The sequence below is a fragment of the Engraulis encrasicolus genome, chromosome 2, assembly GCF_034702125.1.
Source record: "Engraulis encrasicolus isolate BLACKSEA-1 chromosome 2, IST_EnEncr_1.0, whole genome shotgun sequence".
In the NCBI taxonomy this organism is placed as follows: domain Eukaryota; kingdom Metazoa; phylum Chordata; class Actinopteri; order Clupeiformes; family Engraulidae; genus Engraulis; species Engraulis encrasicolus.
This window is the reverse complement of record NC_085858.1, coordinates 44,974,346-44,992,613: the sequence shown is the minus strand read 5'-3', so window position 1 is coordinate 44,992,613 and position 18,268 is coordinate 44,974,346. Positions and strand designations below refer to the sequence as shown.

The following is an 18,268-nucleotide window of genomic DNA, read 5'->3' as shown; positions in this document are numbered from 1 at the left end:
GGGTGGACGCACACTTGTCGAAAGTCGCCTATAGGTTGTACATAACAAATAAGCAAATTGGCTGACGGCAAAACAGTGAAAATTTATTTCTTGTAAATGGGTACTTTCACAGTTCAAGTTGTATAAATTATTTGGGTCAGTAACATCCACTTGCTGTGAAATATTTGACTAAAGTGCCATTGATTTAAAGAACTATAGGTTTTGTCTGATCACAACTCTTATGCTATGTTCACACCAAGAGCGACCTACGCTAACGGACCGACGGAAGTCATTATTTCTCTATGGAGGGCACGCGACCAGCACGACCAGAGAATTCGCCAGGGCAAAGCGAACTGAGCGACCAGAGCGAATTTTAATTTTAAAAAGTCAGCTAATATTATGGTAATGAGCTATGACGTGTTTCTGCGAAAACCAATTGGAATGTTCATAACTCCGAATGTCCCAGGCTGTCATGCCAGAGCCGTTGTGATGTGATTAGCTAAATCAAACATGTCAATGCTGCGTCCAGAGCGAATAAAGCAAATTCATGGCGAAACTTCTTCTGCTACCTTCGCTACCAGGCAGCGTAGGTCGCTCTTAGTGTGGACAAGGCATAATGGTATATTATGGGTCACCCCAGTCTCACGCCCCTTCATAATCTTATACAACAGATACCCAGACATATGGTAGGCCTATCAACATGATGTTTGAAGTGTAGTATTCAAAAAACATGGGTTGGACTTCCAGTTATGCTGTTATTGTTTACAAAATGTGCCAGAGTGCTGTGAGTTCCTTCGAATTCTAGACTTAAACTTGGCTCAGAAATCGTAAAACCACCATGAATCAGACAGCCCATTGAAATACATAGTGTCAGGCCCTACCGTGGCTGGTAGGGCACTCGTCTACTCCCTTCCCGGGTCCTTTGCCAGCCCTTCCCCATCTCTCTCTCCCAGCTTGCTTCCTGTCTCTGCTTCACTGTCCTGTCATATAAAACACCAATAAAGGCTTGTAAAGCCCCCCCAAAAAAACATTTGAAAAAAAAGAAATACATAGGGTCATAGGCTGTGGATGCGTAGAATCGTCATGAAAAACTGGGTTTTATTGTAAAAGATTTTATTTTCGTGAGTCGTGACCCTACTATGAAACGGCTTGACAGGGTTGAATGGGTGGAGGTTAACTTGAAGAAAGTATAGAGTTTCATTCAGGCATTTCTTTATTAAGACATTTTGCATACATAGTTAATTTAGGTGATAAATCTTTACTAAGTACATTTACACAATTTAATAGCACATAAGATATTTTTAACATTCATGCTGTCTGCACATTGTAAGCCAACACACACTAATTGTACTCATATTCACAGGAGAGAGAAAGACACGCATGGACGCACACACACACACACACACACACACACACACACACACACACACACACACACACACACACACACACACACACACACACACACACACACACACACACACAGCTTAATAGTCTGAATCTGCCAAGGGTGAGTTGTAGAAAATAACCTGTAGCAGACATGCAGACATACACACCACACACACTCTCTCTCTCACACACACACACACACACACACACACACACACACACACACACACACACAACTGTATATGCCCTCAGTCTGCGCAACTGCTCACATTGAGCAGACTTGAGCAGCAGACACACGTACGCAAGTGAAAATATATTTAACGTAAGACAGTACATGACACTTTTAATTGGCTGGCTGTTGAGCTCTTTGGTACTGTAATCTAATACCTGTCTTTAAGTGTCATTCACCGGCGTAGGCATATGCAGTTAAGACTTACGGGTTAGTTACCACTGGCCCTTTGATGCTGCCTGTTGCTGTTACGACAACAAACAAGTGTCTACAGACAGGGCTAGACTGGGGGAGAAATAGGGCCCGGGCACTTTTGGATTAAAGGGGCCCCCTCATAATATTATAAGTGGTGCAAAATGGACTCACCTGTGGGCCCCGCACCCTCATGGGTCCCTGTTTTCAGAAATGTAATTTTTTTGAAAAACATATTTTTTAAAACTTTTTTTTATTACATTTCTGAAAATAGGAGACAACGAGGGTGCAAGGCCCACTGGGAAATGCCCGCTATGGCAGATGGCCAGTCCAGCCCTGTCTGCAGATAAGGTTCATACATACACATGTCCAGTTTGACCTCACAGGCATGCCAGTCAGACTGCTATAAAAAGTCACCAATGGGGGGTATGTGGCTTCTTACATCGGAGACTACCACGTCTTGACAAATAAATACTGTAGTTCTATTTACATATTTTTTACTCGATTATTTGGTATGGCACTTCAGTGATGATATGTAAAATGGTCTGTCATAGCATAGCACGCAAACTTCAAAAAAATATTCCAATTTTATTCCAAACAGCGCAAGAGTTCTATTCGTTCTAACCTATAACTTATGATCAAAAATGCAGACGACATTTCAAAGTACAAATGTCAGATAAATATAAATAATGTATAATGAAAACCTGCAGAGTTGGTGTGATTCTCTTGAACCATTGCACCTGTTTTTTTTTTTTTGCAGTAATACAGTATGCAACATATTTTTGCATCAACCCCCTTTTGTAAGCACTCCACTCCACAGTAAGTCTACTACAGTTAGTCAGTCAGTGTAAGCAGCAGACATTAAAAGGCCATCGTTTTGACTCCTGTCTGCTTTCTTCTTCCGTGTCTGTGGCAGAACGCACAAGTAATGTACAAGTCTCTGTCTGCCACTCTTCGTCGTCGCTCTTGAACTTCCATCTTTTTTCCTCCTAATATCTCCTTATGTATCGCGTAGAAAAGGGAGATATCCTCCGCGCTCCTGTACTTCACAATCTGGTGCGTCCCAGGAAAGGACTAGTAATAGCAGGCAAGGAAGAGAGTCACCGGAGCATCTTCAGATGTGGAAAAATTACTGTTTAATTGGGCAAGTGCTAAGAGTAACGCTTCGACGTTGTCACGTCATCTTCAGAGTCAATATGGCAAACCTGGGTAGGTGGTGCTTAAAAAAACTTTCAAAGAAATATATGTGCACATTTTTTCCTTTTTATTTCTCTTGTTTGTCTGGTTCTATGTTGGATGTTTGGATGTTATTTGAGTGCAGCCTATGTCATTGGCACCCTTGGGTGATTTGGTCACCCCTGCCAGGTGTTCTTTGAAAGTTTTTTTTAAGCACCACCTACCCAGGTTTGCCATATTGACTCTGATGAAGACGTGACAACGTTGAAACATTAGTCTTGTTGGCACTTGTTGGCCCAATGAAACAATACTTTTTCCACATCTGAAGATGCTTTCCATGACTCTCTTCCTTATCGCCTCGCGTATCTACTATGTCCATGCCCTTCCTCCTCACACCTGTGTGACCAGTGGTTCCCTCAGGTACACATTTCCTCCCCTGGGATCCTCCCCTTGCCCTGCGCACAGTCCCGCCAGCAGAGTCCCGTTCAGAGGCCCACAGATACCCCTGTAGCCGGGCCCTGGACCCCCACCACCGCCACCACCGCCGCCGCTGCCACCGCACCCATCCAGGGGAGTGTAGCTCTCCCCCTCCATGCCCTCCCTATCCTCGTACTCCTCCACATCCATCTCGGGCTCGTCGTCGTCCTCCCAGAGCGAGGTGCTGACGTGGGTGTACTCGGTGCTGTCCTCGCACTCCATCTCGCGGTGGTAGAAGTAGCTGAAGTTGGAGACGATGACGGGCACGGGCAGGGAGATGGTGAGCACGCCGGCGATGGCGCACATGGAGCCCACCAGCTTGCCGCCCACCGTCACCGGGTACATGTCGCCGTAGCCCACCGTCGTCATGGAGACCACGGCCCACCAGAAGGCCTCGGGGATGCTGGTGAAGGCCGTGTCGGGGCTGTCCACCTCGGCGAAGTAGACGGCGCTGGAGAAGAGGATGACGCCGATGAAGAGGAAGAAGATGAGCAAGGCCAGCTCCCGCAGGCTGGCCTTCAGCGTCTGGCCCAGGATCTGCAGCCCTTTGGAGTGGCGCGAGAGCTTGAAGATACGGAAGACCCTGACCAGACGGATGACTCTGATGATGGCCAGGGACATGGTGGGCGGCTGGCCTTGCTGCTTGGTGCTCAGCAGCTCCGTGCCCAGCGTGACGAAGTAGGGAATGATGGCGAAGAAGTCGATGATGTTCATCACGTCCTTGAAGAAGACCATCTTGTCTGGCGAGCAGAGTAAGCGCATGCCCAGCTCAAAGGAGAACCAGCAGATGCACAGCGTCTCCACCACGAAGAAGGGGTCGTCGAAGGGCGTGGTGTTGGGTGGCACAGCTAAGGTGGCGTTGGGGACGGTGGGGTGAGGTATTATGATGAATCTCTAGAAGAGAGAAACAAATACATAATTAAAGACTAAAAAATAAAGGTCCGGAAGGTCAATTGATTACATTTTTAAGATATTTTGGGCTTTTATGACTTTAATCAGACAGGACAGTGAGAGAGTGTGTCAGGATATGAGTGGGAGAGAGGGGAAAAGGATTGGGAAATGAAAACCCAAGTGGGAAACTCCAAAAGCCTATTTGGGAAACTCCATTGTCATTGTGATAATGTAACTTCCACATTCATTAATTGGTAGTAACTTACAGTCCAGTGCCATATATTCAAAATGACTTGGTTTTACCTGCCTAATTCGGTCAGGTGATTTGGCCTATTGAATGATCACCTGGTTGAATTGTCTAAAACAAGGTCACTTGGAATATGAGGCCCTAGATTGTAACTAGTGAAAGTGAAAGCCCAACTGGAAAAGTCCAACTCCCATTGTCATTGTGACACAGCACTCCACAGCAAACAAGTGATCACTGCACAAAACAAAATTGCATTTATGCCTCACCCGTGCAACTGGGCAGCATGCTCAGGTTACCTCAATCATGGAGGAGGATGGGGGAGAGTACTGGTTAATTACACCCCCCACCCACCAACCTGGCAGGTCGGGAGTCTAACCGGCAACCTTTGGGCTTCAAGTCTGACACCCTAACCGCTTGCCCATGACTGCCCAATGAATGGAAATGAACTCAGATCAGAATGGAACCCAGGTCCTGGAGTAGTCCCTTAGCCCACTGAGCTAACGCACCCCTCCAAAGATTACATTTGTACAGATACTGGCCATATAATTAGATTATTGGATTTATTTCCATAATTCCATCAACAATGTTTAACTTTCATGGATTGAAGATTCATTCATTCATTCAAACATTCATTTGTTTATTTGTTACATATTTTGGCCTTCCAGCTCCAAAAAAAATAATTGAGGAATTCACATTATTAAAATATTGTAATATAATCACCCATTGTTTCTGTTGAGTTAGAATGTCCATACCACCAAAGCACCAAAATGTGGCATGGAAATCTACGGGGTATACTGAAGAGTCACTAGATCAAACAAACAAAAACAGCTGACAGCAAAGCATCAAGGATATCTGGGCTTCCATAACGCCCATGCAATGCCTCTGCCATTGATTCCAATGTTAGACGCATCATGGCAGTGATCATTCCTAACCAAGTATTGAACATTGGCATGTTATGTAGAAAGTACCAAATTTCTGATTTGATGTGACCCGAATTTCTTTCTTTTTTTCTGAAGAAAATGGTGATTTTATTACAATATTCTAATAATGTGAATTCCTGGAATTGTGGAAATAAATCGACTTTTTCATGAAATTCTAATTACAGTATATGGCCAGGGTCTGTACATGTTTGGCTTGCTGTGATGTCATGGGTTTGAGCTTGAGTCTGGACTGCTCAGCTAAAATTCTGTTCAATACCAGTCAGACGCGAGGAGGGAGGCTGGAATCGAACTAGCCAGGGGTGCATTTCTCAAAACCAAAGTGGCTTACTACATTAGCTACTTTGTTGTTTTCATTGCATTTTCCCATTGGCAACTACCGAAGTTGCTAACAGGCTAACTCTCTTGAGAAAGGAACCCCAGAGCTGTATAAAGTAGAAGTAGAGGTACAGCTACAAATGTAATTACAACACTAGTGCAATGATGTCACATGGCTGCAACTATGCAATACCATACTACTGGTGTTGTAATCACATCCGTAACAGTACTTTATACAACTCGGCCACTGAGGCTGGTAAACAAACAGTATGTGTATAGTAGAATATGTGACGGAAGCAGGAAATTATGTGCCTATACCATATTTTTTCAATTGTGCTTTTTTTTACACCGAATAAATTACGTGTCATAAAAGTCAATGCTGTAAATTAAAAAAGGTGCAAACAGCCGATGTAACAATTGAGGTGTGGCTGAACGTCAAGAGTTCAAATCTTCTTCAGCACTGAGCATGTACCATAAAAGCATCATTCATCAGTACATCAATCTCTTCATCTCTTTCTTTCTCTCTCTCTCTCACTCTCTCGTTGCTTTCTTCCTATTATTTTTGTCATTACATCATCTTGTCTATTTGTGGGTCTGTCTGTCTGTCTGCCTGTCTGTCTGCCTGTATGTCTTTGCCTTGCTAACTCGCCTCTTCACTGCATTCTGATGTTGATGTGGTGATCTATTTTTAACCTCATGTAAGAAAAACACCATGGGCTTGGCTCTCGTTTGTGGAACAGCACACGTCTTGCAGCCATTGGAATTTAACACTTCATTTATACCGTACGCCAGGGTTGGGCACCTCTGTCAAGCAGAAGGGGATGACTTAAAGACTTAGAGTAAATCTTGCCACCGAAATGGATTATATGGGTGACCCTCTGGTACACTAAATATAAATGCACATATATATATATATATATATATATATATATATATATATATATATATATATATATATATATATATATATATATATACACATTTATTTTGCATGGTAAATGTGAGCACTCCGTGCCTTTCTTTATTGAGAGATGTACACAAGATGATGTGCTCTCTTAATATTGGTATAGCCAGTGTATTTTGATATGTCTGTGTGCGGCTGCATGTCAACAGAGCCTTCGCAAGGCATTTGGGAGCCCAGGCCAAAGACCTCACTCCCCATAGCACTCCCCATTCCAACATTACATGTAACGAAATGGTAGCAACCACTGCTGGACTAATGGAGAAATAGGGCCCGGGCACTTTTGGCTTAAAGGGCCCCCCCTCATAATTAGCGGCGTAGAACTAACTCACCGGTGGGCCTCGCACCCTTTTGGGCCCCTATTTTCAGAAATGTAAACAAATATAATAATTTAAAAAAAAAAAAAGTTTGTTTTTGCATTTCTGAAAATAGGGTGGGAAATGCCCACTATGCCAGATGGCCAGTCCAGCCCTGGTTGCAACTGAACAGTACTGTAACACATACGTTTGCTTGCGAGTCAACATGCGACTCCCCATGCGAATTTCTGTACCCTTGGTGGTACACATATTCATGATTGTCCATTCTCACTTATTAGTGTCATGTACTTTCGTTTTCTTCAGAATATTGGGGAAGGGCCCATCAGACCAGAGGGATTTCGATAGCAGTATCATCTGCCATTGAATATAGGGAGGTGCTGCCACGCTCCCAAAGTCATTTGAATACAGTCAGGGCTGGACTGGTAATCTGGCATACAGGGCATTTTCCCGGTGGGCCGATAGTCCCCAGGGGCCGATGATGTTGCTGTTGTTGTTTTCCTAGGGACTGGCCCAAAATTTAGAGGGGATGGCCCATTGGTCCATAGTCAACTTAGACAGTGGATTCAGCCAGTCAAGATACAGTATGAAAGTGGTCTGTGTATGTGATGGGGTTGGGGGCCAGTCTATGCCAGAAATGCCCGGCCAATTTTTTGGGTCCCAGTCCAGCCCTAAATACAGTACACATAAGCAGGGGCTTTCAAGGGCCCTTGGCAGTATCCTAGTTTGCTTGACTGGTTGTGAGAAGGCTGCATGTCAAACGAAAGCCCCTCTCCCCTTGATTGCCCCCTCACACGTGTACAATTGCCACCCCTGCATTTCTACAAGACATGGGCATCCCACGGGCGTCCCTCCTGCTTTTTTCCAAGAAGCCAGGGAACACCCTCCCTACACCCCCTGAACTGTTAATCTCCCAAGATACAAAACCATTTATCTACGGTAGTAAGTTGCATAAGCCATTTTAGAACAGTTGGCTGTGTTTACCCATACCGTACAGCAGGGCTATTCAATTAAACGTCAACGAGGGCCAGTTTTTCAAATTCCTCCCAGTGAAGGGGCCAAACTATACATATCTATTATGGTTGCTGATTGTCAATTAAAAAAATATGGGACACTTCATTGAGGTAGGGGTCTGGGGCTCCTACCCCAGAAAGTTTTGAATTTCTTGCATGTAATTTCCTGCATTTTAACGTCCCGTGTCCCATTTCAGCTCGATACAGAATCCGTACTTTTATCTCCAAACTCAAAAAAACGGTTCTGTATTTCAAGGAGCTTGTGGGGGGCCAGAACCTTGCCGTCCGAGGGCCGCGTCTGGCCCCAGGGCCGCCATTTGAATAGCCCTACCATACAGCATGGAGACATACAGTATAGTACTACGTAAGGGTTAACGTTCGGCGAGAAGGTCGCTACCGTGGAATAGCAGCACGACAGAGAGAATCTTTAGACCCCGACGCGGAGCGGAGGGGTCTTGTTCTCTCTGAAGTGCTGCTATTCCACAAAGCGACCGACTCGCCGAAAGTTAACCCGCTTATTATATGGATATACATTATACAAATGATTCACACATGCGGGGACATTTCTTTAGACCTATTTAATGTTAAGATTGTTGCTGCGCAAAACAAAACAGTGCCGTTGTGGAACACCGCTAGGCAACAGCTAGGTAGGCTAGCCAGGACAACAGGTGTTGTCTATCACAGCAGCTGATTAGAGTGACAAAAGACCGGACCCCCTGCGGAGTGATATGAAACATTCGCTTTAGCCACTGACTTGTATACAAGCCAGTGGCTTTAGCAGTGAACGTCTTGTTGCCATTGACAGCGGTAGCCAGGACAACGGGTGCTGTCTATCACAGCAGCTGATTAGAGTCTTGCTGAAAAGTCGCTTTAGCAGTGAAAAGTCTTGTTGCCTGGACAGCGGTCTGTTATAGACCAACCCGTCCGTTATCGAAAAATAACAGACGTCCGAACGTTGGGGAGCCCCGTTGAAATGAATGGAGCATTCGACAGATGACGTCACAACCATATAATAAGATATAATAAAGGGGCTGCATCAATGCATTGGGGAAACCCGACTGGCGCATCCAGCAATGCAGACGATTACTTTGGGCGCATTCAGGCCGACTGAGAACCGTGCCTGTGCCCGTTCCCGTTCCCGCACCTAATCGCGAACCGGCCGTCATGTTCACGCCACAGAAATTAGCGTTCACGAACTGGATAGTTGGTTCGCAATGCGGACCGCAAAATACTTGTTTTTTCTCCGCGAACCGTGACGACAACGTGCCCGTCAGCAGGTTCATCCGGGTACAACAGTCACGTGCGGAAAAAGTTCAGAGCCCGGTATGAACACGGGCAGTTCGCAGATGAGCACTTTAGTGCCGAACGCAACTGGTGCGGGCACTGGCACCGGCTCCGTTCTGGTCGGCCTGAAAACCCTATGAGTGGTTTCTATTTGCCCCAAGAGCCCAAACAGCAGCGGGAGGGAGGCCGTGAGTGGCCTGTGAGAGGTCTGTTTCCCATAAGGATTTCAGCACCCACTTTTAGGTCAAAAGTGTCTCTGCCACATTGGCGAGGTTCACATACAGTGACCTGGAACACACTCACACTTGGGGTGGGTGGGTTGGTTGAGTGGGTGGGGGGGATTCTTTCTCTTTGTCACCCCGTAAAGGAGTGCTCTGTCTAATACTGAACAATGTTCATGTCAGCATGCGTACGGTGACTTGTAGGTGTTGGTATGATACTGCCTCTGTCTACCAGGCACACAAAAAAAACTTCTTCATAAAAACACCTCAGCTGGCAGGTGTGCTCGAGATGACCCTTAGTTAGATCACTAATTAATTTAAAGAAAAATAAAAAAAGAAAGAATGACCCTTAGATCACTGAATAGATTAAAAAAACTATATAATTCCTGCACACTGACCATTTCGCTTTAACTTAATTCACATTTCGGTCTTAAGGTCGTCAGGTATAACGTTAAAGGGAAATGGTCAGTGTGCGGGAGATTTAAAAAAAATCTATTTGGTCAGTGAGTGGGAGTTAATAGTTTTATTCTGAGGCGCAAAGAAATAAAGGACAAATGGCTCTACTGTGGCTTAACGGTAGGGCACTCATCTGCTACGGGGCCGACCTGGGTACGATTTCGGCCTAGATCCTTTGCCGACCCTTCCCTGTCTCTCTCTCCCAAACGTTTCCTGTCTCTCTCTCAAACTGTCCTGTCACTAATAAAGTCTAAAAGACCAAAAAATGTCTTTAAAAAAACAAACAAATAAAGGACAAATGTGTTGAGTCTGTTTGCTGGCATCATGTGTTTGTATAGATGTCTGTATGACTCAACATTTTCTCACCGCTAGGCACACACTGATGAAAACAAATGCTTTGCATCTGAATTCGTGAAGGAATATAGTAGTGTTTCCCAACGGGGGCGGTACAGCCCCCCAGTTGGTGTTTGGGGGCTCTAGGTGGGGGGCGTTGAGGATACATTTGAGAGGGGGTGGTGCTTAGTTGCCATTGAGGGTCATTAGTCCATTATTTTTTTTAATTCTAAGGGGGTCGTTACCAGTCTTGTGATGAAGTCAAGGGGGCGTTGGGAGGCTTGTGATGAGGCCAAGGGGGCGTGTGTTCAAAAAAGATTGAGAACCACTGGAATATAGCATATAAGGCCTGGTGAGTATAAAACAAGTCTTTCTGCTATTTTCCCATCATTTCTAGGCCCAAAACCCTACATACAGTAACATAAAGCTGCATATGTTCTGTGTGTGGCTGCATAGCATGCAATTTGTACAGTACATTCCAACTCTGTATCACAGAACATGGGATCATGTGAGCCTTGTGTCCTATAATGGCATGCATGTGCAGGGCCCCTGACAGCTTTGGCTGGGCCCGGGACGACGACATCTGAAAGGGCCCCAAACCCAATCAATACAATGCAATGAGGTTCTAATTCTGGGCCCCCTCTCTCTCTGGGCCCGGGACAAGTGACCCCTTTGTCTCCCTCTGTCGGCTTCCCTGCGCATGTGTACTCACAAAGTAAGCCCCGAGACACCTTGTCAGCATAACGATCTGGAGTGGTTAATATCATTTTGTGCCAGTCATCAAATAGGCGCTCTCAAAGACTCTTTCCATGCCTCTTTTCAGCCCATGAGTCAGTGTGTTTATTAATACGGGCCGCTGTCGTTTATGTGTTGATGTGCTCCAAGGGTTGTCCTTCCTCTATATATAGCCTGCCTTAGATCTCCAAGGTGTAACTTAAGATCGCGGCCCGACTTCATACCTCACGTCGCCCCCCTGCTTCTCACTCGCAATCTCTCTTCGTCTATCTCTGCGTGTCTCTCGCAAATGTCTGTCTTTCACTCTATTTGTCTCTTCTCTCTCTCTCTCTCTCTCACTTTCCATCTCTCACTCTGTCTCGCTCTCTCTCTTTCTCTCAAACCCCTTCTCACTTTCTCTTCTTCTCACCTCCTCCCTCCTTCTCCCTCTCAGTCTCTCTTTGTCTCTCTCCCACTATCTCTTCTTCTCTCTCTCTCAACCTCCACTCCACTACCTCTCTCTCTCTCTATCTCTCTCCATCTCTCTCGCTCTGTCTCAAAGCCCTTCTCACTTACTCTCCTTAACTCTCCCCGACTCCTGTCTCTCCCTCTAGAGTACACATACACAGTAAATGTTGCGGTGTTACTTCAACACTTAGAGAGTTCATTTGAGTCCAAATGATGACAAATCAACTCTCTAAGTGTTAAATGAGCACTGCAGAATTTACTGTGTACTGTCACACTAGTGTATCATCTCCCTCTGTCCCAACCACTGCTCCCATTTGGCAGAGTACTGGGCTAAGCACAAGTCTGCAGAGGTGGACTTGGATTACTGTAATGTGCACATTTAAAGCGATGGTTCGGAGTAGAATCACCCTAATGCCATTTGAACCGTGACACCCATCCACCTTTACACCCGAAGTGTTTTCTGCCGCAGGCTTACATCAACAGAGTTGCCGTGTTATTCGATGTTTATTCCGGATAGCTTGACTCAAGCACATATGGATCCTGGGCACCGTCTCCAAACTTTCCCCACAAAAATAACATGTCATGACACCAAACGTCTACAGTATAACAAATGTGGTTTGTACTCACAAAAAGATGAATTTGAAACTTTGTACATAGTCCAGGAGTTTATTAGTAACAACACATGAGACGATTAGCTTTTCTGCTGCTAAACATTCGTCGACGTCACTTCCTCCAGCTGGGACTGTCCAGGTATTGTAAGGTTTGTGTTTTAGTCCACAGCCAGGATATATGCACGAGTGTGGCATCGTCTTCTATTTATTAAACGTGGTAAAATGTAAATCCGAAGTGGTTAATTTCTACTTGTAGCGCAAGCTGTCTTTTTGAGTTTTCCGCCTTCCGGACTCACGTGTATTTGTTTCCATCAACAAAGTCCCAGCTGGAGGAAGTGACGTCGACGGATGTTTAGCAGCAGAAAAGCTAATCATCTCGTGTGTTGTTACTAATAAACTCCTGGACTATGTACAAAGTTTCAAATTCATCTTTTTGTGAGTACAAACCACATTTGTTATACTGTAGAAGTTTGGTGTCATGACATGTTATTTTTGTGGGGAAAGTTTGGAGACGGTGCCCAGGATCCATATGCGCTTGAGTCAAGCTATCCGGAATAAACATCGAATAACACGGCAACTCTGTTGATGTAAGCCTGCGGCAGAAAACACTTCGGGTGTAAAGGTGGATGGGTGTCACGGTTCAAATGGCATTAGGGTGATTCTACTCCGAACCATCGCTTTAAGCCATTTCAGCTAAAGGCACATGCAAAAAACGCCTGATGAATGCCTAAGCCCTTTTTTGCCCTTTGCCTATTACAGTAAAACCTAAATATATCAGCCTCACGTACATGAAAACATGAAATATGTTGCATTTACAGTAAAAGCTAGGACTCTCATTTTGCATTAGAATGTGTTCATTCAGCTGTAACATATCCACATTTTATTAAAAAAAGTCAAATCTCAAGAGACTGAATGCAGCGTATATGTCGCTCCAGGCAGCAAAGGTCAAACAACGTACTGTATATGCAGCATCAGGTTAAAATGGGTTAACATAGATTAGTAGTGCCCATCTCTCGGTCATGACACACTCTCTCTCTCTCCTTCTCTCTCTCTACATCTTCCCTCGCTTTAAAGTTCCTCCTCTCTTCCATGTGCTCCCTCTCCGTCTTGTCACTTCTTTTTATATCCCCCTCCCCTTGTTCTCTCTCTCTGTTTTCCCCTTCAGCCTACACCACCTTTTCTCTCATTTCGCTTCGACTCGTTTTCGTTTTTCCGCAGTGTTTGTCATTCCACTGGCACTGGCCACCCCACGTTCTCACCCTGCTCCCCTTTCCCTGCCATTCCTTCCCTCAATTCACGTGTATCAAATTTAACGACATGGCTAAAATAATCTCAGCATTAACCTGTCTGTCTTCTTTCCCACCTTCACCCATCATCTCCTCGCTCCGTCTCTCTTTCTGTCATTTTTTCTCTTGACTTGTCTTTCCCACACTCTTGTCTTTCCCGGCAGAGCATGACCTTTGCCCTGTGACCCCGTGGGCTGCTCCTCTCACCTCTGTGTTTGTGTGTCCCCGCCACCATGTGACACGACACGACTGCCCCCCCCTGCAGACCCCATACTTGAGGAGGAGTGCTGTGTGTGTGTGTGTGTGTGTGTGTGTGTGTGTGTGTGTGTGTGTGTGTGTGTGTGTGTGTGTGTGTGTGTGTGCGTGTGTGTGTGTGTGTGCGCGTGTGCGTGCATGCAAGTGTGTGCTCCTGCATGTGTGTGTGTATGTGCTTATCTGCCTGTTTGTCTGTCTGTCTGTGCGCCTGCATGAATGTATGCATGCACATGTGTCAGTCTCTCTTTGTCTGCATGCATTAGCCTGTAGCCCCTTAATGCTGTTTGTTCATTCACACAGTGTGTTAATGTCCAACATCTGTCATTGGCATTCAGCAACTGTCATCAGCCAGTGGTCACCTCTTAAGTTAGGGGTGGGGAACCTTTTTCATTCGAGGGGCCACTTCAAATTCATCCGTGGGCCGTAAAAGTCCTCAGAGGACTGTACTATTAACACAAACCAGGATGTCCTCCAGCACTTTAGACCTATATTGAGGACTGCCACATTTAAAACAGACCCCACCTGATCTAGGTTCCCTGAATATAACTTAATTGCATTGCATATGTAATTTCTAAGGTTCCTTTGCAAAATGTCACATTTCAGGTGAAGCTGCATAACATTAAAATTACATCGGGGGCCGGATAAAATGGCCTCAAGGGCCGCAAACGGCCCTCAAGACATAGGTTTCCCACCCCTGTCTTAAGTGCTTCATTATAGATTTGCCACCCCAGAAAACCCACCTGTGTGTTCTTGCTCCCCGATTTGGCACCTGTCCCCATCCCCAGACTAGGGTTGCACAATATGTCGAAAATGTATAAAAATCGTGACATCCAGAGTGGTGATATGCGTATCGCGGAAATGACAAAGCCGCACCCCCCACACAGACGGACAAATATCGTTATCGAGGTATTGCGAACTGTTATCGAGTATCGATTTTTTTTTCTGATATTGTGCAGTCCAACCGCAGACAACGGCTATCTACCTATCTATCTCTCCCTCTCACTATGATGATTCCTGCAATAGTTCCCCAACACTACTGCATGCATGTCCTTGGGGTTTGAGATTTACTGTTCAGCACTTTCAGCTCTGTGGGCTTGTTAGCTTGGCAGCACCTCTGGCCAGCTGTCAGGCGTGTCAGTGCTGGCCTCGGAAAGTAACGCCAGGAATTCATTTTGCATATCGCCTTGTGATTGGTCACACAGATTATTTAAATTATCAAGACAGGTTCCCTCACCCCCCTCCATCTGGCATGACTACTGCGCACATCAGAACAGGATTCTCCTCAGAAAGACCAAGATAAAAAATACCTGGCAGTGTTTTACTTTTGCTCTTTGCAACGTTCTACACTCCATTCCACTTCGCTCTGCTCTCTTCTCTTTACTTTAAGAAGCCATATCACCCTTTAGAAAAGAGAGATATCCTCCGCGCTCCAGCACTTCACAATCTGGTGCGCCACGGAAAAGGACTAGTAGTTGCAGGGAAAGAAGGGAGCCACTGGAGCATGTTCAGAAGTTTAATTGTTTTGTAATTGCTTAAAAGCACCACCTACCCAGGTTTGCCATATTGACTCTGAAGAAGACATGACAATGCTGAAACGTTAGTCTTGGCCCAATAAAACAATTAAACGTCCACATCTGAAGATGCTCCGGTGACTCCCTTCTTTCCCATATCATCCTTGTCATTGACACCGTTAATCAATCTTCACATTTCCCGTGTCCGTTCATCCATCAGCATCAACTCTCATCAGTACCATCACCATCACCACCACCAAGCACGATCATCAGCCATCGTCAGTGATGGGCGATCTAGATTCAGAAAATACAATCCAGTGCCACATACTGCATTCCAAATTACCTGGTTTACCTGTCCAAGTGTCCCTAATTGGACAAGTAAAACTAGGGAAGTTATTTGAAAAGAAACAACTTTTCTTTACCAAGGCAGTCCAAAAGTATAGTTAAAAATGTCTTTATTATTATGACATGTCCATTAAGGACGCGTAGCAACAGTTGGGCCTTCTTCAGGGCATAGTGAGACTGAAACAGTGAAGTAAGACAGACTAGGTAATATGGAAAATGTAGCACTGGATTATAGCTTCTAAATCAAGATTGTGCCTTATTGGCCATCAGCACCTTCTGACTCCAGGTTGTCTGCCCATCATCAAAGGTGGAGAGAAGTGACGCACACTCTCGAGTTAAATAAACAAGTTTTAATGTGTTTCGTTCTGTCGGTCTTCCTGGTTGCCAGCACCTCTGTTTCTGGTGTGCGTTCTGCACATCCACTCACATCTGCCCACCATCACCACCTCCTCACCTCACGCTGCTCATTAATGGCCCTCAAGTCTTCAGGGGTGTCAAAAGTAAAAGTAAAAAAAGAAACACAATTTCCTTCCAACACAGCTAACTTATTTGAATAACCAGTAGACCTGTGTACTTGTCTTGTGATCGGCTACATTTGCGCTGGTTGGATCAAATTTGTGGGGGGTTCGTGTCAGGTTTTCAGTGTTTTTCAGTAGCAACACAGTCTATCCACCTCATTAGGTACAATGGAGTAAATGGTGTACTATGTAATATCATAGTAATAGTAAACAGCTACTATGCAATATCATGGGCTATGGTGTTAAACCACAAGTTTACTTTTACTTTTGACACCTCTGGAAGTCTTCACCTGTCCATATATCCAACAACATCACTCTCACCACCAACATCAAGTTACAATCCAGTGCCACGTATTCCAAATGACCTGGTTTTACCTGTCCAATTGGATTCCACAGGTAATTAGACAGGTAAATGAAGTAAATAATAGAAGTCCGCAACACTGTTAATGCTCCCAGTGATTTATTTGCACGACGAATTAGACAGGTAAAACCATGTCATTTGGAATACAGTCCCAAGAAAAAGTTTGTACACCCTTTGAAATTTCTTACATTTCTGTCAAAATTTATCATAAAACATGGTCTGATCTTCCCGGAAATCTCAAGAAGGAACAATCAGAGTCTGCTTTAATTAATTCCACCCAAACATTTACATGTTATCATATTTTTATTGGTCATAAGGCCATAACATTCACAGGAGAGCAGGGCATAAGTAAGTACACCCTTGCATTAAGTAGGTTTTAACCTTCAGTTAGTTGCAATATCATCAACCAGACTTGTCCTGTAGTTGCAGATCAGATTAACAAAACAATCTGTTTGTATCTTGTCTCCCTCTTCTTTAGAGAACTGCCTCTCGTCAGCAAGGTTTGTGGGATGTCTGGAGTGCATAGCTTCCTTGACTTCATGCCATATAATCTCAATTGTTTTTGTCAGGGCTTTGACTGGGCTATTTCAGAATGTGTATTTCATTATTATAAAGCCATTCTAAAGTCGATTTGCTTCTAAAGTATGGGTTGTTGTCACATTTCAGGACCCATACTCTTGTGTGCTTCAACTGTGTGACAGACTTCCTCACGTTTTTTCTGTAAAATATCACAATAAATTTGAGTTCATTGTTCCACTGATAATAGCAAACTGTCAAGGACCTGAGACAGCAAGGAAGCCGCATATAATGATGCTCCCACCACCATACTCAGAAGAGGAGATGTAACCAAGAATAGCTAAAAATGGGATTCATTCTGCCAATCTAAAATTAATGGGGTTTCTGACCAAAAAAATATTGCTGCACCTTTGAGGTTTGCGAAAAAGCATTTATATGCTTCATAGAATTACTGCAAAATATTCTGTAGACCAACGTTGAAACCAAAGTTGAATTGTTCAGGGGAACACACAATGTCATGTTTGGAGGAGAACTGGAGAACCACACCTTCACCAAAACATCATCTCCACCTTTGAGTATGGTGGCGGGAGCATCATTATATGCGGCTACCTTCCTGCCTCAGGCCCTTTTCAGTTTGCTATTATCAGTGGAACAATGAACTCAGAAGTTTATCGAGATATTTTACAAAAAAAGTGAGATCTGTCTGTCACACAGTTGAAGCACACAAGAGTATGGGTCCTGAAATGTGACAACAACCCATACTTTAGAAGCAAATCGACTTTAGAATGGCTTTATAATAATGAAATACACATTCTGGAATAGCCCAGTCAAAGCCCTGACAAAAAACAATTGAGATTATATGGCATGAAGTCAAGAAAGCTATGCACTCCAGACATCCCACAAACCTTGCTGACGAGAGGCATTTTCTAAAGAAGAGGGAGACCAGATACATCCAGATTGTTTTGTTAATCTGATCTGCAACTACAGGAAACATCTGGTTGAGGTTATTGCGACTAACTTAGAGTTAAAACCTATTGAATGCTAGGGTGTACTTACTTATGCCTTGCTGTCCTGTGAATGTTTACATCTTATGGCCAATGAAAATATGATTACTTGTAAATGTTTGGGTTGAATTAGTTAAAGCAGACTCTGGTTGTTCCTTCTTGTGATTTCCGGGAAGATCAGACCATGTTTTATGACCAATTTTAACAGAAAGGTAAGAAATTTCAAAGGGTGTACAAACTTTTTCTTGGGACTGTATTTGG

The 18,268-nt window shown here is 44.4% G+C and overlaps 1 protein-coding gene across 2 annotated transcripts in view; it reads right to left on the bottom strand.

Moving 5' to 3' along the window:
- Positions 1-1,845: 1,845 nt before the first annotated feature.
- LOC134439346 (potassium voltage-gated channel subfamily A member 7-like) overlaps positions 1,846-18,268 on the bottom strand; it is a 19,486-nt gene continuing 3,063 nt past the window's right edge. For both annotated transcript variants that reach the window (XM_063189256.1, XM_063189264.1), the window contains exon 3: positions 1,846-4,336. In XM_063189256.1, coding sequence (XP_063045326.1) covers positions 3,356-4,336 — 981 coding nt within the window. In that variant the 3' untranslated portion in view covers positions 1,846-3,355. The remainder of the gene's footprint in view (positions 4,337-18,268) is intronic.